The sequence below is a fragment of the Danio rerio genome, chromosome 19 (assembly GCF_049306965.1).
Source record: "Danio rerio strain Tuebingen ecotype United States chromosome 19, GRCz12tu, whole genome shotgun sequence".
Lineage (NCBI taxonomy): Eukaryota > Metazoa > Chordata > Actinopteri > Cypriniformes > Danionidae > Danio > Danio rerio.
In genome coordinates, this window is record NC_133194.1 from 15,166,829 (window position 1) to 15,191,302 (window position 24,474).

Genomic DNA, 24,474 nt, shown 5'->3' on the forward strand with positions numbered 1-24,474 from the left:
TAGGTTTGGAACTAAAATCTGCTGGACACCGGCCCTCCAGGAACAAGTTTGATGACCCCTGGTTTCAGGGTCACGAAACACCAAAACATGTTTTTTGAAATGCTGACAGTAATATATGTGTCCCACCTTTCTAAAAACACGATTAGGACACATATTTTACTAAATAGTGAAAATTAGTTGTTTTTGCGTTACTTCGTGCAAATTTCTTCTTCCGATTTGAAAATAAATTTTGAAGCTGCATCACTGTGATGAGATCATTGTGTAAATTCCAGCGTGGAGACTGGATGTCTGTACCAGCGGGTACAACATGACGTCTTTGAGTTTTCATCATTAATTTACGAGAAAGACTTGGTTCGAACCAATCAGCACACTCTATCGTGAATGAGATGCAACTTCATTAATATGCATTATATAGCTTCGAAGATCCGTTTACCCGTTACAGTGTTCAGAGAGATGCCACTTTGTGTTGCCAACTGTTATTCAAACAAGTGGAAGAGGAAGAATCGGTCGTCAGTGTTGCTTTTATAAATGTCCCCTGTGATGAGGGGATTACAGTGGTCTGCTCACATGTGACAAAAATATGTTTGTAAGGAACATTTTTACCCAAGATCTTTTCGAATCTGAAAATGGTGAAATCCGGTTTTGCCACTAGTGTTCTTTAAAAAAAAGATGCAGTTCCAGTTTGTGTTGATCTCCCTGTCTACAGATTTGGTAAGTGTGTAATCAATTTTCTTTGATTTTCACCACATTTTGTGACAGGATAGTCTATACACACATGGCTGTTTGACACTATTCTCTGCACCTACCGAGTCTCTGCATCTACCGAGAAATGCTGTTTTTTTTCTAATATGGCATGCATATCAAATTCCATTAAAACAATAGATGGTTTGTCAGGGGGGGCTTGCATTAAATGTTTCTGAATGAAAGCACCAAACTGCACTTAAAGTCGACAAATTAAGAAAGAAACACCCAAAATTACACGAAACTCTTGAGGAAATGTCAATATCGTGGTAACGCAATGACATTAATCGATCTTTGTGCTAAAACATGTAAACATCCAAAAAGCAACTCGTGTAAACACTTTTATTAATGTCTTATTCAGATTAAGGCACATACTGAAACTCCCCTTTTTATACCAACCCTTCCCTCTTTCGCCACTGCCACGTAAACAAAGCTGGACTCAAGCTGAATTTATACTTTCGCCTGGCGCCACATCGCACACGTCTGCTGACTGCATGCGCACCTCACGAAATGGACGAAGCTTTTATACTTGGTGCATTCACCGTTGTGATATTCTTTAAAACAACAGGGGGTGGTAAAATAAACTGACCGTAAAGTCAGACGGATAAACCAGAACTGTCATATTATTAATATCATTCAATATATTAAAATGATTTTTTTAAAATAAATTATTTTAATAGTTATAAAGATTTTTTATTATCATTCAAGTTTTTTTTTTCTTTTTCAATCAAACTTGATGCATCACTTGCTTTTGTTTGCTTATGGCCCTTTAAAGCAAAATCTCCTCCAAAGCACACAAGCAGATAACTTCATGTATCATTCACTAGTGAGAAATCTTTACAGTTCAAAGAGAATGTTTTTATTCAAGACATTTTTTAAGGGTAATGTAAAAAAAGATGTCTTCTGGAGAAATCTTAAATGATTTAACATTGATCAAACATCATTTGTCAATTTGCAAGATCTAATATGACTTTTGAATTGTAAATTATATATTGAATACTTTGTACAAGTGCCATGAGTGTAGCCAATGCTGCTGATATGGCATTAAATCGTAAATAAATTAAACATTACAGTTCAAAGCGCATAATATTACTACATAATGCGGTTGCATGTCCGCCAAAGTGTTTTATCCCAAGTCCCAAGTTACTTTCAATAAAGAGAGCCGTGATTTTAGAGTGTCTGCAGCATGACGAGACGATGAATGTTTCTCAGTATGCACTCTTAGCATTCTTACATCCTCGTGTTCTCATGTAACATCATTATCAACAGTCAAATTTTTGTTCCAAATCTCAAGATCACAAGAATGGAGGACACGTGAAAGTTCCTGGATGTGTCTTGATATCGAGGATGCGTGGATGCAGACTTGAGTGCAAAACTTGCTCGAGTCCAAGTCGTCATTGTGGCTGAATAAAAGACGTGGGAAGCACAGCATGCTATACCTGTTTATTATAAGTTCAGAGATGTAACTTATTTATCTCAGGAGTTTCCCTTAATGAGACTGTGAAAGTACACACTAATATGAAAATCTTAATGCATAAACACATTAAGGGCGTTTTATTTGCATTATGCAAAGTATATTTGTAAGGTTTTTGTCCGTATTATATGTATAGAAAAGGGGAAAATCTAAAAATCATTGTATGAGATCTGTAATGTTTGAATAATTTTCATGTGGTCGTGTGACCATCAGGAGGAGTGCAGCATCTCATTTCTCAGAGGACATATTCTGTGTTTTCGTGGTCTCCCGAGTTTGTTCTTCCGAGAGAATCTGGCAAAAATGGTCTCCACAAAAACGCAAGTCTGCTCTCACATTCATTCATTTTATTTTCTGTGGTTGCCACAGTGGAATGAACCGCCAACTTATCTAGCATGTTTTTACGCAGCAGATGCCCTTCCAGTTGCAACCCATCACTGGGAAACATCCATTCACACACATACACTCCGGTCAATTCAGCTTACCCAATTCACCTGTATTGCATGTCTTTGGACTTGTGGGTGAAACCAGAGCACCTGGAGGAAACCCACGCAAACACAGGGAGAACATCAAACTCCACAGAGAAATGCCAACTGACCCAGCTGAGGCTCAAACCAGTGAACTTCTTGCTGTGAGGCGACATCACTACCTACTGCGGCACCGCGTTGCCAATTCCGCTCTCTGTGTTGTTAGAACTGAGAAACAGCCACTGTTTGTGTTGTGTATTTTAATTGTGCACTCAAAAAAAAATTGTTGAATGAACATGATTTAATCGTGGCACCCTTTATGCATCTAATCCAATCAAGTAAACCTGAACTGCTTTGAACATGTTGTATGAACACAAAGCACATTTGTAGATAAAACATGGTTTCAATATGTCAGTCTAACTTCTTTGCAACTAATTGACTCAAAATGTTTGTATTGTGTTATTCTAATTAAAATGATTCTAATTTACTCAATGTAACACTAAAGCTTTACTTTAACAAAATTATGTCTTGTTAAATCAGCTAGTAAATTTCTTGTTCAAAATTGTTGTTTAAATTACATTTTTTAAATGACAATACTATGAAGCAAGATTTAAAATTAAGTAATTCAACACAAAAAGGACAGAAAACATGTTTTATATATATATATATATATATATATATATATATATATATATATATATATATATATATATATATATATATATATGTATATGTATATATGTATATTTCTTTCTTTTATTATAGCCTTTAGCAGGCACCAATCACATTTAAACAAATTTCTTCTTTAATATTCTGATACAAAATGTTATATAATATCCAAAATTGTAATATAAAATGTATAAGAAACATTTAGCCAACAAAATAACCTTGGCTCTTAAGAAAACTGATCCCCAAGCAATACCTATAGGACGTTAACATCATTTTTTTTTTACCAATTGAGTTTAAACAGCTTTCTTCACTTTGGTACTCCTATTCAAAATGTAAAAGTATAAAATGTTTAGGAAACATATAGCCAACAACATAACATGCATAACATTCAAGCTCTTGGGAAAACCAATTCCCAAACTGTGCCGAAAACACGCGGTGATACTTCTTCCTGTTGTTTTCGTATGGTGACATCCAAACACACTACTGCTACCTACTGATATGCGCGAAGTGACTCTCCAGAGTGAGAGTTGTCGATTTGAAGCATCTCAGTCTCATTGAATCAACATGTTCTGATCAAATTCATTTGATTGTTTCTTGATTCAGTTTCAAATAACATGAATTAATCATTTAACATACGTAAACTTTATTTGTTCTTTTCAATCTGACAAATTTTTATTTTGTAAATCCAATACATGCCTAGTTGATTTTGAGTGTGCTGGCAGTTGGAGAATGTTCAAAGCAGCATTGAAAAAAAAATAAAAAATCTCAAATTCTCAACAAAGCATTTTTAGAAGAGTGCAGGCAATTTCTGCTTTATCGGTGGACCTGTGCCCTGTCAGACTGCATTGTGAACTTGCTGCACATACAAAATGCAGTTATGCAAATCCACATCTTGACAGGCATGTTCAACAACCTATCATAATGTTCACACGGACATTTTCATTGAACAAAGAACTGTTTATCTTCTGAACGCAAATTAATATATTTTAGGTGAGACCCAGGAGATCCTCTCATAGTCAGCAAAGGTTACAATACATTCAACGTCCAGAAAAGAATGGAGAAATGACACTCCAAGAAGACTTTTGTGCACCAAACAAAACTGTAAAAATAACGTTATTTGCCAATGTCTTCAGTATCAGTTCATGGTGCTCATTTTCTATGTGCAATATGACTCTATTGTGTTTATTTGCTGACTCTAATGGTAATAAATCATACCTCCCATAGTAAATGTGCACCCTGACTACCTGACACAAGAGAGAACACGGGCAAACAGATTCCCATACAGTGTTTTGGCACACAAAAGTGTATTTGGAGCTTTGTATGATTACAGTTAAACCACTGAAGTGAATGTTCTGACAATGTTAGCTTTCTGGATTTTTAAACAAGGGTAAATAAAGCCTGACAGAATTATCCTGATCTATTCATTTGAAATAAAATAAGCTGTAGGTTATATTTATTTGCCAATTGCTTTAGTAATCGGTGGTTAATTCACCCATCAAACAGTTCTAAGCTGCTAACCAACTGTATAACTAACTATATAACTATCTAACCAACTATATAAAAAGTTATAGGCATCAACCAGAATTCCCATATCAGCGCATCCCCCTAATAACTGTCAGCCTTATTAATCTGCCATTAAAAAAGTTAATTGTGGATCTTACCGACTTCATTATGTGTTAAGAGTTGTTTAAACTAAAGATCTCTAATAGAAAATCAGTAATCGAGCAAACAAATGCAGACTACACTAGATGTGAATGTTTGTTTTCTGAATTTTGTATGTCTTTGGACCTTTGGTAGTTAGATTTCATCTAAAATATTGTCTTTTAATGCTCTGAAGATAAACAAACGTCTCTGGCAATAAGAACTACGCAATGAATTAATCAAACAGTATATTGTTCAACCTTAATCCAAGCAAAAATTGATTAAAGCATCGAAATCACAATTTGTTTATCTACAATAGTCAATAGTAGATATTATATAAAGAAAAATTTTATGGCCATGTTAATTTGTTTGATTGTTACATTTCTGTACTTGAATGCTTTTAGACTCACCAGTAAACCATAAAGCACAGTTTATTTCACTTTTTTTTTTTTTTTTTGCTCTGTTGCTCTTTTATGTTTGCTCAGTATTATAAATGCTTGCAATTTATTATATTTAATCCAGTTGATCTAAATGAATGAAATCTTTCCAAATAGAGCTATTAAAATCATCTGGTTAAAATCACTTATGTAATATCACAACAAAATAAAATATCGCAATGTCAGATTTTTTCAATATCGTGCAGCCATAGTGTGGAATAACCCTGATAAATCAATGGATGAAATTCTTTTCAGTTTTTTACTTCGGGCCCAAAATATGTTTGAAAAACCTTAGCAACATGAACATAGCAAAGCACATAGTATCATTTAGATAAATATGTTTATATCTGCTTTACAACTTGTCAATGAATAACACACAACAAAAATGGCAGTCGTGAGAAAAATGCGTTTGATAATGATTTGAATATGTTTGTTCCAACTACACTGAAAAAAGGTCTCCAAAGTTGTTAAAAACAATTTATATGGGTTGAATAAGAATGAACAAGTTAAATTGAGTAATGTTCAACTTAATTTGTTCGATTAAATTCAGCCCAAACTAATTGTTTACATACACTTAACTGAAATTTTGTAAATCCAAGGATTCATTTTGGATAATTTCTTTTTCAGTGTATGTAATTTGGCATTCATTCATATGTTTGCATCCATATCATATCTAAAATCCCACTGCAAAATTGCATGATTATAGGACTTGGAAATCGACCCAGTGCTCAGTTTTGGGTGTCAGCTAAAAATGCCTCTACATGGCACCTAAAGCTATCCACTCAAGTCTAACAATGAATTGCTCCAGACACTATTTATTTTTTTTATTTCCCCCACACTACCGAACACAATGCATGTGCATTGGCCCCAAGAGACTGAGGGACTCTCACCAGCACTGACTGTCATGGCGTCTCTCAGTGGTACCCATGTGTAATTGAAAGTGTTGCATTGAGTGCATGTTTCTCCTGGCCCAAAGTGTTGAGTGTGCATCCATCACTGTTTATTGTGAGAATCCTACTGTCAGTCACTAAAAAAAGAACTGCAGGTATGAAATGATGATGCAGCTATTTGGTCTCCAGCACATTGTTGTAGTTGCATCAGAATTTAAAGTAATTGGATGTCTCATAGAGCCAGAGGTTTTTACCACTAGGATGAAGTCTGGTGCGCTTTGCAATGTGTTATAATTTTGCAGCATATCCTGATGTAATTCTGTGAAGTAGACACGGAACGTGATGTTTAGAAAAGGGCAGTGTGTTATCATAATAATAATTTGTCTTGTTTTTCACCTTTTGTTTGCTTTCTGTTTGATTAATGAGGTTTGCTTAAGTAAGCATCACCAACCTTGGGGGAGAAGGAGTGTGCTTTATTATGTTGAATGTGCACTTGTAGTGAACTTCAAATCTTAAGGGGATACGTAAAATCAAAGGGCATTTTTATTTCATGTTCTGGAAATGTATGTTTTTTTCACACTTTAAAAAAGCATAATTTTATAATAACAACATCAAATTTAAGGTGAATTAACCTACATTTGAAATATCTGACCACACTGAGTCCCAAAACACATGTTTATATCCAAACAGTTGTAAGGGACGTGTCTACAGGGTTTCAACAGGTCATGGAATTTTAAAAAGGGTGGGAATTTACGTTACATTTCTTTGACTCCATTACAAAAGATTATCAAAGTCAAAGTTTAAAATCAGTCCCACTGAATTTAGGAATGAGCTTAGTAGTAGCAACAAGCTCTTTATTTTCCCCTCAAAGAACAAACAAAAACCAGCACTGAGCTGCTGGGATGCATAAAATCAAAGGGCATTTTTATTTCATGTTCTGTAAATGTTTATTTGCTTGACTAATTTAAAAAGTATAATTTTGTAATAACAACAATATCAAATCAAAGGCGAATTAAACTAAATTTGAAATATCGAACCCCACTGTCGAACCAAGTCCCAAAACACACGTTTGCAAACAGCTGTAAGGGGAGTGTCTACAGGGTTCCAACAGGTCATGGAATTTACATTACTTTTTTTTTTTTTTTTACCCCAGTACAAAATATTATCAAAGACAAAGTTCAAATCAGTCCCACTTAGTTTGTGAATAAGCTTAATAGTAGGGAGAAGCTCTTAAGTTTTACCCTTAAATTAGAAACAAAAGCCAGCACTAAGCTGCTCAGTTACATGTAACAATTTTATTATTATTTTTTTTTTTTTTTTATCAAGACACAAAACACTTGTTGGTTAAGGAATCTAATGTGGTGCATTCTTTTAAGCTGATGTTGTGAGCCAAATATGCTTGGCCATGTTGGTCATGACTAGGGTTTGACAGAATCTGCTGACATTTGATTGTTATTTCTGTGCAAAATTTTCTAAAAAAAATTTAAGATTTTTTCTGGATTGATTTTGGGAGTGTAGGAACTAAACACCTAAAACGCAAAGCAAAAAAAAAAATCACTAATTTTTAATTTAGGGTTTACAATGCAAATCAAATTAGATCTATTGTGTGCTAAACAAAGCGAATAAATAAATCAAATAAACATTTACATATTTATTGATAATATTACTGAAATTAATATAAACATGTAATAAATACATATTTACACGTATACATATAGTACAATAGTTCCACATACTGTACAAACATGCATACATACATACAATATCTACATACATACAATTGTTTATTTACATTCACAAAATAAAAGTTAAAATTTTTATGCGCATATACGGAGATGAACCATAAATCGGTTAATGGAAACTGTAAGATGTGCATAAGTTTTGAAAATGCACATAAAAAAACATGCGCATAACTGAGTAGAATTATCTTCTTATCCAATAAGAAAAGGTGCACATAAACTACAATGGAAACACTTAGTGAACAAATTCCAGTTTTCACATTAAAAAAGGTCATGTGGTTTTGTTATAAGAGATCATGTGATGGTAAAAAATATGTGTAAATGGACAAACCAGCCAGCTGAGCACATTGTAACCTATCTGAAATGTTTTAGTAATTTTTAATATTATTAATTACCTTTTGAACTGTCAATAGCGTCTGTACTTCGTCTCATGCCTTAAAACCCCACCACAAGTCAGCATCGTCTTCTGAGGTGCAAGTCGTTTATTAAATAAGGAAAAGATTCACGCAGCTTCTCCTACCGCAACAAATTCAATTTTAACTGTTGATATTTGGCACCAGTTTATCAGGAAGTGACGATTTTGTTCTCTTTGTCTTACAGTATTGGATGGAAAGGCTGCTTTATTTGCACGTCTTTTATGCGATATTCCAGTTTTGCGCATAAAGATAATTTGCATTTTTGGATGGAAACATAGCTTGTTACATGAGAGAACAGACAGAGCTGCCAGATTTGCATGGTTATTGATGGTTAAATAGATGAAAGTATGTGGCTATTTAGCTGGCTATTTAATAATCACTTTGTATCTTACATGAAAAAAAGCAAATTGTCTAGTTATATTTAAAAATAACCATCTCCATAGACATGCTAGTACATTTTACAAAATTGTAATGTTATATTTTGCTAGTAGTAATGTGCATTTGAATGTTTGAAACAAATAACATTTGACAAGCAATTGACTAGTGATTTGACTCCCTTTTTTAATTTCTTAGTGCGAGTTTTAATCACACCGGTGTGATTGCATGCGTGAAAGGGTTCAACTTTTGTTATGTGGCTTCTGTTATGTGGTTTGTACAAGAAACAGCACATGCAGAAGTGTAAATGATGCCCTATAGTTTGATAGATTTGTCGTCTGAAAAGTTCTATAAAATTTACCCAGAGCAATGTTTTTTTTTTTTTTTTTAAGTTTTGCAAAAATTTAAGCTGAGGCAGGTATTTTCAATGAGCCTGGCTTGGACGTTTTCATGCATATGGTCAATTGTTTTACGCAACCAGTGGATAATGTTTCTGTAATGTATTAGAACTTCTATGTTAAGCTTCTTTGATACAATCTACATTGTAAAAGTGCTATAGAAAAAAATTGAATTGAAGTATCAATCATCATGTGCTGCATAAATCATTGGAAGTGAGTCATTTCAATTTCAACTCACCTGTTTGAATGATGTTCGGTATGCAGTTTATATAAATGGCCTCTAACAGATTATTGTTTTTTTGTTTGTTTCTCTTTTTCTGCAGTTGCATAGGCTTCCTGAAGACCTGGCTTCCATTCTGCATCTTAACCAGCGTCATTATGGCTGTTGCTCTTTCTCTAAACCTGCGATGACCAAGCAGGTATTAACAAAAGCGGGTGCTCAGGGTGAGTGGGCACAAGGTTGTCAGTGCCCATCGGAGACCCATTTCTCCAGCTTAAGGGGAACTCCAATGAACGTCAACTTGAAGTCCAGCTCTTCAAAGCGTAGAGGAGCACAACATCAAAAATCAAACGCTAGACCTCTTTGTCGTAGGGTAGAGACAGCAAATACACCATGGCTTCAATGTCTTGTGGTGATGTAAAGAAACGCTATTTTCACAAAACAAAACAAACAAAAAAATAACCTGTCTTCCAAAGGCATGACTTTGGTGTGTGTCTTGAGGGTTATGGTGCTCATTTATCGTTTGGCTAGATTTTGATCTATATCCAAACTATAACTGCTGTTTAGGAAAAGTAACACTATAACTTCTATAAATATATATATATATTGTCTTATATTTTAAACACAACTTGAATATAAATTTCTAACAATGCTCTTTCCGAGAACATATAGTTTATTGTAGAATCAGTGCATTATATATATTGAGATAAACACGACGATGGATATCCTTTTCAAATTTGTAAAGTAAATATGAACGCTTAATTCTAATTACGTTTAGTGTTTCATTTTATTTAAAGGTATCCTTTCAGTGTCTTTTGGCAAGGCTAACTATCAGCAAATATAGCTTTTGCTTTGATTATTGCAGCTTGGCATGCTTTTAAGTGTAATGGGTTTTATATATAAATTCAATTAGATATGAAGATTATTAGCACTAAAAATGTGATCAATAAATGAGAAAATCTTGTTTGCAATATATATTTAAAAGCATTTGTTGCCTGACCAGCTGTTATCATATTGCGGATTTGACTGCTATTTTTTAATGATTATATTGCATATTTCTGGAAAATCTTCTACTTCAAGTAGACTGAAATTCCAAAGTGAACAGGATATATGGTGATTTTTTTTTTTTAATCCGTTGGGAGTAGATTGGATCAGGAAAAAAGCGGGTGTTTCATGGCCGAAAAAAGCCAGGCCTGAATGTAAATGGGTGAAATTTAAGTGTCCTTGGTGACTTCAGTTGAAATAGAGGGTTTATTCAGGGACCAAGCCAGATCATTTAAGGAAAGATGAAAATCAGATGTTTAGTTTTCTAAAATGCAATGATGATGAATCCTGCACAGTAAGACCAGGAATAAAGGAAGTAAAAGAGCTCATGATGTTGATGTCATGTTGCCTTTAATAAATCTCTGTTGTCCTGAGATTCACATTGCAGCGGTTTTGGTGGTCGTGTTTGAACACTTGACTCTCACATTTTGTTTTCAAAAGGCATATCAAATGTTGTTTTTGTTTTTTGTGTCGTGCAACAATCATTGCAAAAAGTATAACAAAAATAAAATATAATAATTCTGATATACAGGTTTGGAAAAAAAAAATTCCACTTATTAATTCTCTGGATTTGCCTTTAATAAGTATGTTTGTACAGTTTTTTAAACTGGTAACATCTTAAAAATGTCAAAAAGGAATGTTATTTAAAGTAACTTGTAATTACTGACCTTAAATATTGGGGAAAATATTGATATTATTAGATTTAATTATTAAATAATATAAATATTACTGACACACTGGTGTTGGACAAAGAAACTGAAACACCTGGTATGGTGTAGGGCCTTTTGCTTAGTAGCCAGAGGCATTGTGAGTAATTCGTCTTGCAGAGCAGTGGCCAGGTTACTACATGATGCTGGTGGAGGAAAACGTTTCCTTACCATGGGAGATGTTCAAACTTACTTTCATGTTCATCAAACCACTCTGTCACCGGTCTTGCTGTGTGCATTATCATCCTAATGCATGGAACAGCTTTCAGGATACAATGTTTGAACTATTGGGTGCACGTTGGTATGATTTGGTAAACCTTGGCAGTGACACAAAAATCTAGCACAATATTGAGACTAGGGAATCCCATAATATTGCAGCCCAGTCCATCACTGATCCATCCACATGCTTCGTTCTGGGTAGTACGCTTCTTTGGGGCATCTCCACACTATAACTCTCCCAGATGTGGGAAAGATGTTGAAGGTGGAATTATCAAAACAATACATGTGCACTTTTTCTTATCGGATAAGAAGATTATTCTGCTCAGTTACACTGAAAAAAATTATTCAAAGATGATTCCTTGGATTTACTCAATTTTTTTACGTAAAGTGGTTGTAAACAATTTAATTATGTTAAATTTAAACAAACAAATTAAGTTGAACATTATTCAATTCAATTTGATTGTTTAAATTTAACACAAATAAATTGTTTGCAACAGTTCTCCATGCAACACTTTTTTCAGTGTATGCGCATGTTTTTTATGCGCATTTTCAAAACTTCTTACCATTTCCATCAACTGATTTATGGTTTATCTCCAATATGCGCATGTTTCACATTCTCCACATTCTCCTCTGGCACCATTGGAACTGACATTTGGCACTGTTACAAGTGACTAAAGGTTTGGCTATAGCATCACATCCATGTATATTGACCCTGTGGAGCTCCAAACGAACAACCTGTTGGTGGAAACAAGAGTTGAGTAGCACATTTAATTCTGAAGTGATTTTGGGAGCTGTGGTTTTATGTTTTTTTTTTTGGGATATAATCCAGGTTCGCAACCGGACATTTATTTCAGATAGCTTGCTCTCAAATCCACTGTTACTCCTGTTAGATGTGGTTTGTCCTACTTGGGGGTATGTAGACATTAGCATGGATATTTTAGCTCTTGAAACATCACAAAGACTTGCTGTCTTGGTCAAAGATTTGCCAGCGAGACAAACACCAACAATATGTCTTCTTTTGAACTCTGATATGTCAGCCATAATGTTGTGTGCATTGCAGTATTTTAAACAAAACTTTATTATTACTCTGCTCATAAAAACTCTGCTCTTACTGGTGGAATGCAGGAAGTTTGGACTCCAGGCTGGTCAAATTTAGCTATGAAACCTCCAACACTAAACTACTTGTTTTAGTTTCATTGTCCAACCCCTGTATGGTTTTTATTTATTTATTTTTTTTCTCCATTAGCATTACATTTCAAAATAAATCCAGGGAAGAAATCATAACTTTATAGTGGTTTCTTATAAGTTCTGTTTGGATAATGCTAGAAATGATCAAATTGAAGGAAACATTTAGACGATTTAAGGACAAAATATTGGACATTTCGGCAAATGTCCCTTTTTGAGTCTAAAATCCAAAAGAAAGATTGACAAAATTGCATTGTGTAAAGAAAATGATTATATATGTGTAATTTAAGTATAAATGTATAACAACAGTGCTTTAATTTTTTGTATTAATATAATAATGCATGAATAATGCATTATTATGTTGGGGATAATTGTATTCCTATATTATTTTAAGACAAATATTTATAGTAAATTGTAAATAGATCATTTTAAATATTACAGTGGCAATTTTCATTTAATATATTATTTAAATTGAACTGATACATTTTTTTTACATCAATGGAACATTTACCTAATGAAACTTGTAAATCTTGAAACTTTATGTGCTAAATGTATTTTAGTTCCTTTTCTTAAACTTTTTTTTTTTTTTACTTCATTTTCTGTACACAAATTATATTTTGCATCTTTCTGATTTTGGGGTGTAAAAAAATCCCTCAGACATCCTTATCAGACGTCTTTGTTAGCATACGGAAAACAAAGCAGGGATTAAAATAGGTTTTAGATGCAATCAAACCTCCATTACTGTAATCCCAAACATGGATTGCTTGCTCACATTCTTTAGGATTGTTTGCTTTCCTGCACTGTATCCATAAACTGCCTCCTTCCAGTTTCAAATACAGATCAAACCCTCCTGTAATCCTAGACCACAACTAGGCACCAAACACTTTTCCAAGGCTCCTGTGTGTAAAAGAAATCCCCTCTTTGTTTGGAGAATCTCTTCCTCCATTTCACACTCTCTCCTTCTTTGGAAGTTCTGCCAGGAGCAGCAGGTAGCGGAGTGTCCTGAGCTCTTTGGAGACTCTTGATTCAGGCCCCTGTGTGGCCCCTGCTGGTCCCGGCTGGAGCTGATCAGATTAGAGAGTTTTCAAAGACCCCGAACTAGTGGATCAGAAGCACATTTGACTGCTCTGGGAGTCACGCAGCCCACTGCTTCACATTTCCTGTTTGTAATCCCAAAAATCTGATGGACATTCCATGGGTTTATACTTTTATAAAAAAGCCCTTCATTCACTGAAACCTCTCAAAGGTTACAAAATGTAAAATGGGGCACAGGGCCTGAAACTATTTATAAACCTTTTTCAGCATTACTAAACATTTTAATCATGACATATTTGTGTATATTACGTACAGTGCTCAGCATAAATGAGAACACCCCGTTTGAAAACGAATATTTTTAGCCATTTAATATACACTACCTGAAAAAAAGTCTTGTTGCCTTTTCAAGTTTTAAGAGCAACAAAAAATAACTTGACTTCTAGTAGATCAGAAGTGGCATATATGACAGGCAAAGGCCTCTAGATTACACTTATTTACCAAAATAATATGATCATGACTTGATTTTTAATGATTTAATTAGGACAGTAAGGTCTGACTTTGCTGAGAAAAAAGTCTTGTCACTTAACAGAAATAATGTGCAGTATAGAATATAAAGTCATGCTGCAGTGGAAAAAGGATTAATAATGTGTATGACTCCCATGAGCTTGGACAACTGCATTCATACATCTCTGCAATAACTCAAATAACTTATTAATAAAGTCATCTGGAATGGCAGAGTTCATCAAGATTCTTTTAATTTATCTTTAATGCCTCTTTCATCTTACCCCAGTCATTCTCAATTATGTTCATATCTAGTGGCTGGGCTGGCCAATCCTAGAGCACCTTCACCTTCTTTGCTTTCAGGAACTTTGATGTGGAGGCTTTAGCATGAGAAGGAGTGCTATCCTGCTGAAGAATTTTCTTCTCCAGTAGTTTGTAATGTAATGTGCAGCACAAATGTCTTGATACTTCAGGGTGTTGATGTTGCCATCCACACTGCAGATCTCATTAGCATGCCCCCATACTGAATGTAACCCAAACCATGATTTTCCTTTATCAATCTGGACTTATTTCTGTGAGAATCTTGTGTCCATGTGGGTTCCAATAGGTCTTCTGCAGTATTTGTGATGATTAGGATGCAGTTCAACAGTTGATTCATTGGAAAAATCTACCTTCTGCCACTTTTCCAAACGATAAACTAAAAGTCGTTATTATTTGTTGCTTTTACAACTGGGATTGATGACTAGGCAAAATTTAAACAAATTTTTTGCTGCTTTTGGTTTTAATACTCTTTTTAAAAAATGTATTTAAAATTTGCCCTAAACATTTGGGTGTACTAATTTTTGGACCATTATCGTACATTATTTTGTTACATTAGCTCCAGATTTGGCTTCAGTACTGACTAATCCAATGTATATTCACAAACTTAATATTGTATGGCATAATAATAATGAAAAAGTTAAAGTAATGTTAAAAAATACTAGTTAACTTGTGAGGGGTGTGCTTGTATATATGCTGAGCACTGTATAGAACTAAATGTGTAAGGGAACCAATTTTCAGTCTGCATTTTTTTTTCTCATTTATTTAAGTTTAATTTGTTTTTAAATATGTTTATTATAATTTGTATTTCATTTTATAATATTTATGTATTTTGCAATCATGTCACTAAAATTAAATTTCTTATTAATGAAAGCTAAAATCATTTATGAAATGTATGGCATAATAATGTGTAACAGGCGCACAGTTTTAACAGTTTTAATTTATTTTATTTTATGCAAAAAAAAAATTTAATCAAAGTTTTGTGTAAGTAATTATTAGGGCTGCACAATATATCATTTAGCATCGATATCACAATGCGCCCATCTGCAATAGTCATATCACAAAGATATGCAATGTTGAGTCTGGATTATAGTTGACCAGAAGCTACAGACATGTATTCAATCTCTGTATTTATGTGAAATTTATATGATTTATGCACACACACAAAAAAAATCTTTCTTAGAATTTTTTGCCTTTTATAGTATAAATATCTAAATTTCAAAGCAAAAACCAGATTATTTTACTTACCCCACTGGTAGATCATTTAGCTTGTTTTAAGGAAAAACTTTTAATTTAAGTTGAAAACCAAACAATATTTTTACTTGCTCTAAGAATGTTTTGGAGACAAAACATAGTAAGAAAATAATGTTGCATTGTGTTTAATTATTTCTGTATCTGAATAATGTTAGACTCAAGAAATTCATCAAATAGAGCTATTCAAACTATCTTGTAATATATGTCGCAGAAAATATTGCAAAATCAGATTTTTACAATATCCTGCTGTCCTAATAGATATCAATTAAAGCTACACAAATTTTGTCATTTTCAACACCATGTTATCTGTGTACAATAGTCAACATTTTAAGTGGATCAAAAATCTTTGTTCTAAAAAAAATACTGCCCTATTGAACCTCCCCATTTTTGTTTTTGAACGATGTTAAAAAGCTCTTTTTTTTCTTTTTTTTTTGACTCACTTCAATTGTTAATCACTGTAAATTGAGGACATGGATTTGGTGTTTTCCAAATGATTTCCACAACCATGGGTAGGTTTTTATTTCATTTGTTTCCTGTGCAATAGATTGGATTTGTGCTCTTACACTTTTCCCGTAAAATTTTTAATACATTTTTGAAACAATTACAAAGAGATTGTAGACACAGTGCTAAGCATAATTGAGTACACCCCATTTTAAAAATTAAGATTTTTCTCCATTTCTCAATGAATATAGACTTTATATTTATTTTATGTTTAAAGATTTAATTTAAACTGACTTACTAAATACATATTTATTGAAATAATATTTTAAGCACCAAACATATTTACAAATTGAAAGATATTATAATTAAATTCAAGCAAAATATTGAGAAAAAAAAATCATTTTTTCAATTTGTATTTTTTATTTTATTTTTTGCTTCTTGTTTTTTTTTCTTTTTTTTAAATTTATTATTTTTCTATACTTAATAAATTTGGGTGTGATAGTTTTTGGACCGTTATCATAAGTCATTTTGTTAGATATGCTCCATATTTGGCTTCAGTACTGACTAATCTAATGTATATGCACATATAATATAGCTTCCTATTAAAATTCGTATTTAAAAGATTTATTAGGAGTGAGTACTTGTAGTATATGTAGTACAGTTGAAATGCAGTACAGTAATGTGTTAATTACAAATTCTAAAAATATTTTTAACAAAGCAATAAGATGTAACAGATTACAGATTTATTAATTATTTTAATTAATTATTATATATATATATTAATTTTTTTGACATTGGAACATCTTAATAAGCATTACTGCTTTTGACATTTTTTATTTATTTTCCTTCATGCTTTTTTCCCCACTTTTTTTATTCACAAAACCATCACCTCAAACCTTAAGCAGCTGCATTAGTGTGTTTGAGCCTGTGTGTTTGCTTATTAGCATGTTCTGCTCCATGCGTGCGCATGTGTCTGATATGCTGAGAATGTGGTTTGTATCTGACAGTCATTATGTTTTGGGCTCTTTGCGATTGCTAAAATCAAATGCATATTTTGATTTTTCTTTGTGTGATTAAATACGTTGCCTTCTAGAGAAGTGGACGCATGTATTTTGCCTTCTGACCATATAAATGTGTGATTTGCCTTCTTGAGTAGTTGCATTGTTTACAGCGGCTCTTGAGTGTTGTAAATAAGAGTATAATACCTATTTTTTAATGCTAAATACAATTAATCGTTCAGTAGAGCACATGGAAAAAACAGAAACAGGGTGAAAGAAAACACGTAACACAAACTTTTTTACTTCAAATAAGTTAGTTTTATATTCATAACGCAATAATGTTTTTACATTGTTGTACTGAAATCAATAGATGGCTATGTGTTTTACTATAGTGTGCAGTTTCTCAGTTTAAATTGCTCTTGGTCTTTTTTTTTTTTGACGCTTCTTATTTCTTCTTCTTTTTAACACTGTAAAAAGCAATTAGTTGGCTTTGCTTTAAAAGTGAGCAAATGTGTTGCTTTTAAATGCTTGGTTGCCCTTACTTAAAAATGGTGAGTAAAATAATTTTACTAATAAAATACATTGTATTAATTTAAATTTAATATTGACTATTATTAATTATTAAGTAAACAGTGGTTAGCACTGTCAGTGGTTAGCACTGTTGCCTCACAGCGAGAAGGTCTGCACCAGTTGGCATTTCTGTGTGGAGTTAGCATGTTCTCCCGTGTTGGTGTGAGTTTCCCCCCAGTGCTCTGGTTTCCCCCCACTGTCCAAAGACATGCGCTATAAGTTAATTGGATAAACTAAATTGGCCAGTGTGTGAATGTGAGAGTGTATGGCTCAGATAGCAAAGAATTCTGGCCCAGATTTAGTGTAAAGCTGGCACAGCAGGCATTCATCCGCCACTGCCATGCAGCATGTGGGCCAAACAAGGCTTGGGTTTGGGAGAGGTGGCACCATCTTTAGGGCGTCACTCAAGATTTAGGCCAGACGTAAAACGTAGTATTTGGCCCAGATGTTAAAAATGTGGGCCATGTAAGGGTGCTTTCACACTGGCACTTTTGGTCCGCACCCAGGTTCATTTGACGTCAGAGTACAGTATGTTTAGCTAGTGTGAACGTATCTTCTGAACTCAGGTGCGCTCCTGTAAATTGTACCAGAGTCCGCCTGAAAGAGGTGGTCTGGGGTACAGTTCGTTAAAACTCTGGTACGGTTCACTTCTGATATAAATGCAATCGTACCAAATAACGGAAGTGAACCACCAACTGCACAACTCACTGTAGTTTTATAATGTTTATTCGTGTGTGTATGTCTGCAGCTATGTTTCCATCCACCCATTTGTATGCATGTTTTGCATATGCGCATAAAAAAACGGTTGATGGAAACGTCATGATGCAAAACAATTATGAAAATGTGCATAAAAAACGTATGCGCATAACTGAGTAGGATCAACTTTTTATTCGATAAGAAAAGATGCGCATAAACTACGTTGGAAACACTTTTACCGCACAAATTTCAGTATGCGCATTAAAAAAAGGTCATGTGATTTTGTAATAAGAGATCATGTGATGATGAAAATTTGTGCGAATGAATAAACCAGCAGGCTGACCACATTCTAAAACATCGGAAATGTTGTTTTGGTCATTCTGAAATGCCTTACCGTTTAAGTATTTGTGTTATTATTTTATTAATGAACTCCAGAATCAAGAGCACCTGTGCTCCACGCAGTGGCGTAGCACAAAGTGTGGGGACCGCCCTGGCTCCGCGTGTTCACTGTGTGTTTGGAGTTCCTTTTGAGACTCAAGTCATTTATTAGATGAAGAAAAAATTGATGCAGCTTCTCCATTGCTGCAAATTTCATTTTTATTGTTAATATTTGACGGCAGTTAATCAGGAAGTGACGATTTTATTCGCTTTGACTCATTGGATGGAAACGCTGCTTTATTCACATGTCTTTTATGCGATAATCTAGTTTTGTGCATGAAGTTCATTCGCATTTTTGGATGGAAACATAGCTTGTGAATCACCTACCTTGGTGACAAGCAGGGCTGACTCTTATAATGTCTGCTTGTCTCCTGCAAAAACAACTTCTGCAGACATCGTGTGACGTTCTGAACATTACTACGATTCAATTAAAGATTCATTAAAAGCAGAATGACTGTGAAATGCAGATGTCTCCATTTTGGCGCTTTGCTTTCGTGGCCAACACTTAGCAACAGCTATACACAAAGCAGCAAGCGCACCGGGGTTCAGAAGGAAAAAAGACGGCGTAAACACAAACCAGCTGAGAAGGTGGCAAGGGGGGACCATCGAACTTGTGTTCAGTCCAGGCAATTGAACCAAGTGTGAAAGCACCCTAAGTTTGGCCTGTCTTGACCCACATTTAAAATACATAAAAATTAACTTTTAAGAAAGAAAAAATTCTTCCAATCAGGTCTCATTGGCAACATGTCATTGTCAACATGTCAAGTCAACAGTTGCTATTAAGGCTACAAGTTTACTCACTTGTTGTAAGTAAAGTAACTAATCTTTATTATTGAGTTTGACCAATGTATTTTACTACAAAACCACCGAAAGCAAAAGCCAAGATTCCGTCATCAAACACAACTGGAAGCCATTTTCTTATTCATTCACAGTTTCCAGTGTTGGATAATTATCAACGAAACAAACAAAATAATTGATGGTGTTTAATGTTCATGCAATATTAATATCAATAAAATATGTTTATTTACACTATACTGTGTTTTTTTCCTATTGTTTTAGGTGTGTTTAATAAATCATCTTTTTTCCGAGATGCTGTTGTTTCAGTCTGATATTAACATGTGATTGAACCAATCAATCACAAGGAGACTATAAAGACATGTCTTACAATTTCCAGCTCAACATGTGGATAAAAAAGCACAACAGATTTCACTGAATAATTTTATTTCATCGCTTGATCTATTGCTTTTCTGTGTTGCTCCAGAACAAATTTCACATATTTGTTTATGAAATAATAAAATGTTTAGTGCGGATAATTTTTTTTTTACATTACTTAACTTTTTTTCATTTTGAGCATTATAAACTCTTGATGATGGATAACAAAGCCCAGAATGTCTTCTTTCCAAAGATATATAAACTTTGAATGTAGACCAAATTATTCAGCAACTGTAAATGTTTAAACTTGGGAAGATGATTTTTAAGAAAGTGCCTCTGACAATGAGGGACAGAAGGACATCGACATAGCCTCAGAAAACTTTTTACAGTAATCTCATTTTGCATGCAATCATCATCAAATTTAAAATGTAAACATATGAAATACTTGGCTTTCAAGTCATATTTTTTCTAGGACATTACATTAATGTTTTCCTGTGTTTCTATATGGAAAACTAAAATTAAACACAATAAAAATGTTTTCCCCATGACTTCATAATGTATAACTTTTTATATATTTTAACATACAACTTCTCCGTTTACCACAGTAAAGCTCAAAGTGTCTTCTTTCCAATGATACATAATTTGTGTTTGTAGCTTTCTGGAGTCAGGAACTGTTACTATTTAAAGTTAGGTAGGTGTAAATCCCCAAAATTGAGTGCTGGCTAAAAGGTTAAAACCGTTTACATCTCTAATATTGAGGCTGGATTTACATTGCCAATAATAATATTCCAACACAATCTCATGGCAATTCGTAACTCTGATTTTGTGGCTAATTTATATGAATGCGTATAATGTCATTTATACAATTTAGTATGACTTGCTTATCCACCAATGACGGTTGGGTTTAGTGTTGGGGTTTGGTGCCACGCCTTCATTTTAAAATCATACATTTTTTGTATGAAAAGTTTTTTTTATGTGACATCATTTACGTGCGAAATTCAGATGGTTGGCAGGAAGTGATTCTTCTACCTAGGAATCGCTGTCAGAACATCAAAATGTTTCTGTTTTATGTTGTCATTCATTTCCTTTTCGGCTTAGTGCCTATATTAATCTGGGGTCGCCACAGCAGAATGAGCCGCGAATTTATCCATGCGAACACGGGGAGAACATGCAAACTCCACACAGAAATGCCAACTGACCTAGCCAAGGCTCAAACCAATGGCCTTCTTGCTGTGAGGCGAACGTGCTACCCACTGCGCCACCGTGCAGCCAAACAATTGTTTAAGTTGGCAAAAATTTAAAAAATTCCGAACGGCTTTTATAGAACTCCAAAAGTTTTTTATGTAATGGGTAGAAAGTTAAAAAACTGGTTGAAAAACGGAAAAAAATGCAGCATGGAGTAAACATTTTTATACAAGCTTTTTTAAACATGCTAATTCGTTTGACAGCACCAGTAAAGATTGTATACAGGCCTAACCATGTGAATAAATATGTTTGTGTTATATAAAAATCAGATACAAACGCCACCACACTTTTAAAAAAAGCAGGAGAATGTAAATAACGTAACGTTACCCTGCCATGTAATCGTTGTAATAAAATGTCCGTCTTGTTTTGCAATAATCCAAGTCATTTCGACAGAATAAACAACTGTAACGTTAACATCGAGATGCGCAGCATCGGTGAATGTTTCTTGATGGTAAGTTCATCGACAGAACAAAAAAGAAATGCAACCCTTGCAACGAAACTAGAGGGTTTTTATTGTAAAGCACTTTCCCCCCTTACAAAAATAAATAAATAGTAATGTAAACTATGTGTCCACGCTTTTGTATGCTTCCATCTGTTATTTTGTGATGTCTGGAAGATATCCTCATGGGGAAAAAACTATAGTAATTTATAATAAGCATTTTTTCAAACCACATAGTCAAGTGTATAATGTGTACAACTCTGGTAATGAATGCTACAGAATACTACAGTATAGTAAACTGATAAACAGTAATAAATACAGTAACATTAGTGTAAACTCTGCTGCATTGTGATGGTGTATTATTATAGTGAAGAAACCTGAAGCCTGTTGAATAATTTGTTTATTACTACAGTTGTGTCCATCACAACAATATAATCACTACAACTCAAGTGATTATCCATAGTATGCTTCCAAACTGTATTTATTATGGAGTATCTACCACCTCAATGACTCAAATATATTTGAGTTCAGTAGAAAACTTGCCCTCTTCATGATATAAGGAACATGCCCAACATACGTGGTTATATTCTATTTATATCTTCTTCAAAATATGGTATAAATTCAGAAAATATCATCACCAGAACCACGTGATTCAGAACAACCCATTAGAAACTGACAAAATGTAAAATACTGACGTTTCCTTGTGAGATCAGGCTGAATATTCATACACAGATCTGATTGTTTGACCATAATGTGACTCTGTGGGCATAAAACAGCTTCTAATATTGTGATGTGACATGGTAAATAAGGATTTTTCACAAATTTGTATTAGAAATGGAAGTCTTATCCTGTAAAATGTTAAAGCAACAAACACTTTGCAAGCTGCTAATGAGTTTAAACAAAACCCCTGTAATGTAATGCTTTGTTGTGGTCTATAATGCTTGTTACAGTTTCTGTGCTAACTGCAATATCCAGCCAGATCTCATGAGGAAGCGTAATTACTTTAAGTATTTTCAGAAAACTGGCAAACCTCACCCCTAAACCTACTCCACACTGGGGTACGAGTATCATTCTGTTGTACAGGAGATTGTACCAAATTATCTACTAAATCAAAACGTTACAAAAAAGATTGTGTTGGTAATATCATATTGTGCAGCAGTCTGTGATCACCAAAATGTAACACATCTTCAGGGTCCTCAAAGAGTCTTTCTTTCATTAAACATTTGCGTTCTTCATTTTCAGTTTTGTCGGTTCATTCCGCTGTGGTGACCTCTGATAAACCAGCTAGGCTGGTATCCGCTTGTTAAGTGTGACTTCATACAAAGGGGCTTCCGCGTCCAAGCGATCTATTCTACTGAATGGGGAGACTCGTGAAATGTTAATAATAAACGTTTACGAATCGATTTAATACTTTAGAAAATCACGATCGCAATATATATGTCCATGCCAAATATCCAATGGGCAGAAAGTGATTCATTTTTTTATAAATTGTTAAAATGTTGGTATTTGTGATGCAGCAAGCCCAGAGATTGTTGTGTACACTATGACTTTACATAAAATGAACTTTAATGTGTGATATGAATAAAAAGTGATCATTAACTGATGATTTCTCAACTCAAATGAGTGGCGGCTTGGACCCGGAAACAGTATTACAAATGTCACCAACATGTCACCACTTAACAAGCGGATACTATTTGAAAATCTGCAATCTGAGGGTTCAAAAAATGCTTAAACACTGACAAAATCAATGTCCAAATTAACAGCAAAGTTAGGTTTTGCTAAAATTTGCCAGTTTCTGTGCCTGACGATTGGGTTGTTGTGGTGCTAACCTTCGACAACCACCCATCCACAATGAACCGGCCCCTTACGGCTCCCCCTGCAGGTGGTGGACCTGCGGGAGGATGGTCCCATGTCGCTCCACGCAACTGGGATGAGAATCAGGAGCTCTAAGTCCGAGGCCATGGCTGTCTCCAGGTTGGGTGAAAGTCCTTACCCCAGGTGGAGGAGTTTAAGTATCTTGGGGATTTGTTCACAAGTGAGGGAAGAATGGAACGTGAGATTGACAGGCGGATTGGTACAGCAGCAGCAGTAATGCGCTCGATGTAGCGGTCCGTTGTGGTAAAGAAGGAGCAGAGCTAAAAGGCAAAACTCGATTTACCAGTCAATCCGTGTTCCTACTCTTACCTATGGTCATGAGCTTTAGGTCTCGGATACAAGCGGCCGAAATGAGTTTCCTTCGAAGGGTGGCAGGGCGCACTCTTATGGATAGAGTAAAGAGCTCTGACACCCGGGAGGAACTCGGAGTAGAGCTGCTGCTCCTTCACATCAAGAGAAGTCAGCTGAGGTGGCTCGGGCATCTGTTTCAGATGCCTCCTGGATGCATACCTAGGGAGGTGTTCCAGGCATGTCCCATCGGGAGGAGGCCTCGGGGAAGACCCAGGACAGGCTGGAGGAACTATGTCTCTCAGCTGGCCTGGGAACGCCTCGGGATGTCACCGGAAGAGCTGGCGGAAGTGTCTGGGGAGAGGGCAGTCTGGAGTTCTCTCCTAAGACTGCTGCCCCTGCAACCCAGCCCTGGAAAAGTGACAGAAAATGAATGAATGAATGAATGAATAAAATTGGCCATACTGAATGAGTGTGAATGCAAGAGTATGGGTGTTTCCCAGTGTTAGGTTGTGGTTGGAAGGGCAACAATTGTGTAAAACATTTGCTGGATAAGTTGCGCTTAACATAATACACACACTTATTAATGATTCCTACTTGTCTTC

At 34.7% G+C, this 24,474-nt stretch overlaps 1 protein-coding gene across 2 annotated transcripts in view; it reads left to right on the forward strand.

Moving 5' to 3' along the window:
• The window catches only part of tmem222b (transmembrane protein 222b), a 71,448-nt gene extending 60,560 nt beyond the window's left edge, over positions 1 to 10,888 (forward strand). For both annotated transcript variants that reach the window (XM_073931603.1, XM_002665517.7), the window contains one exon: positions 9,568 to 10,888. In XM_073931603.1, coding sequence (XP_073787704.1) covers positions 9,568 to 9,655 — 88 coding nt within the window. In that variant the 3' untranslated portion in view covers positions 9,656 to 10,888. The remainder of the gene's footprint in view (positions 1 to 9,567) is intronic.
• The last annotated feature ends 13,586 nt before the right edge of the window (positions 10,889 to 24,474 follow it).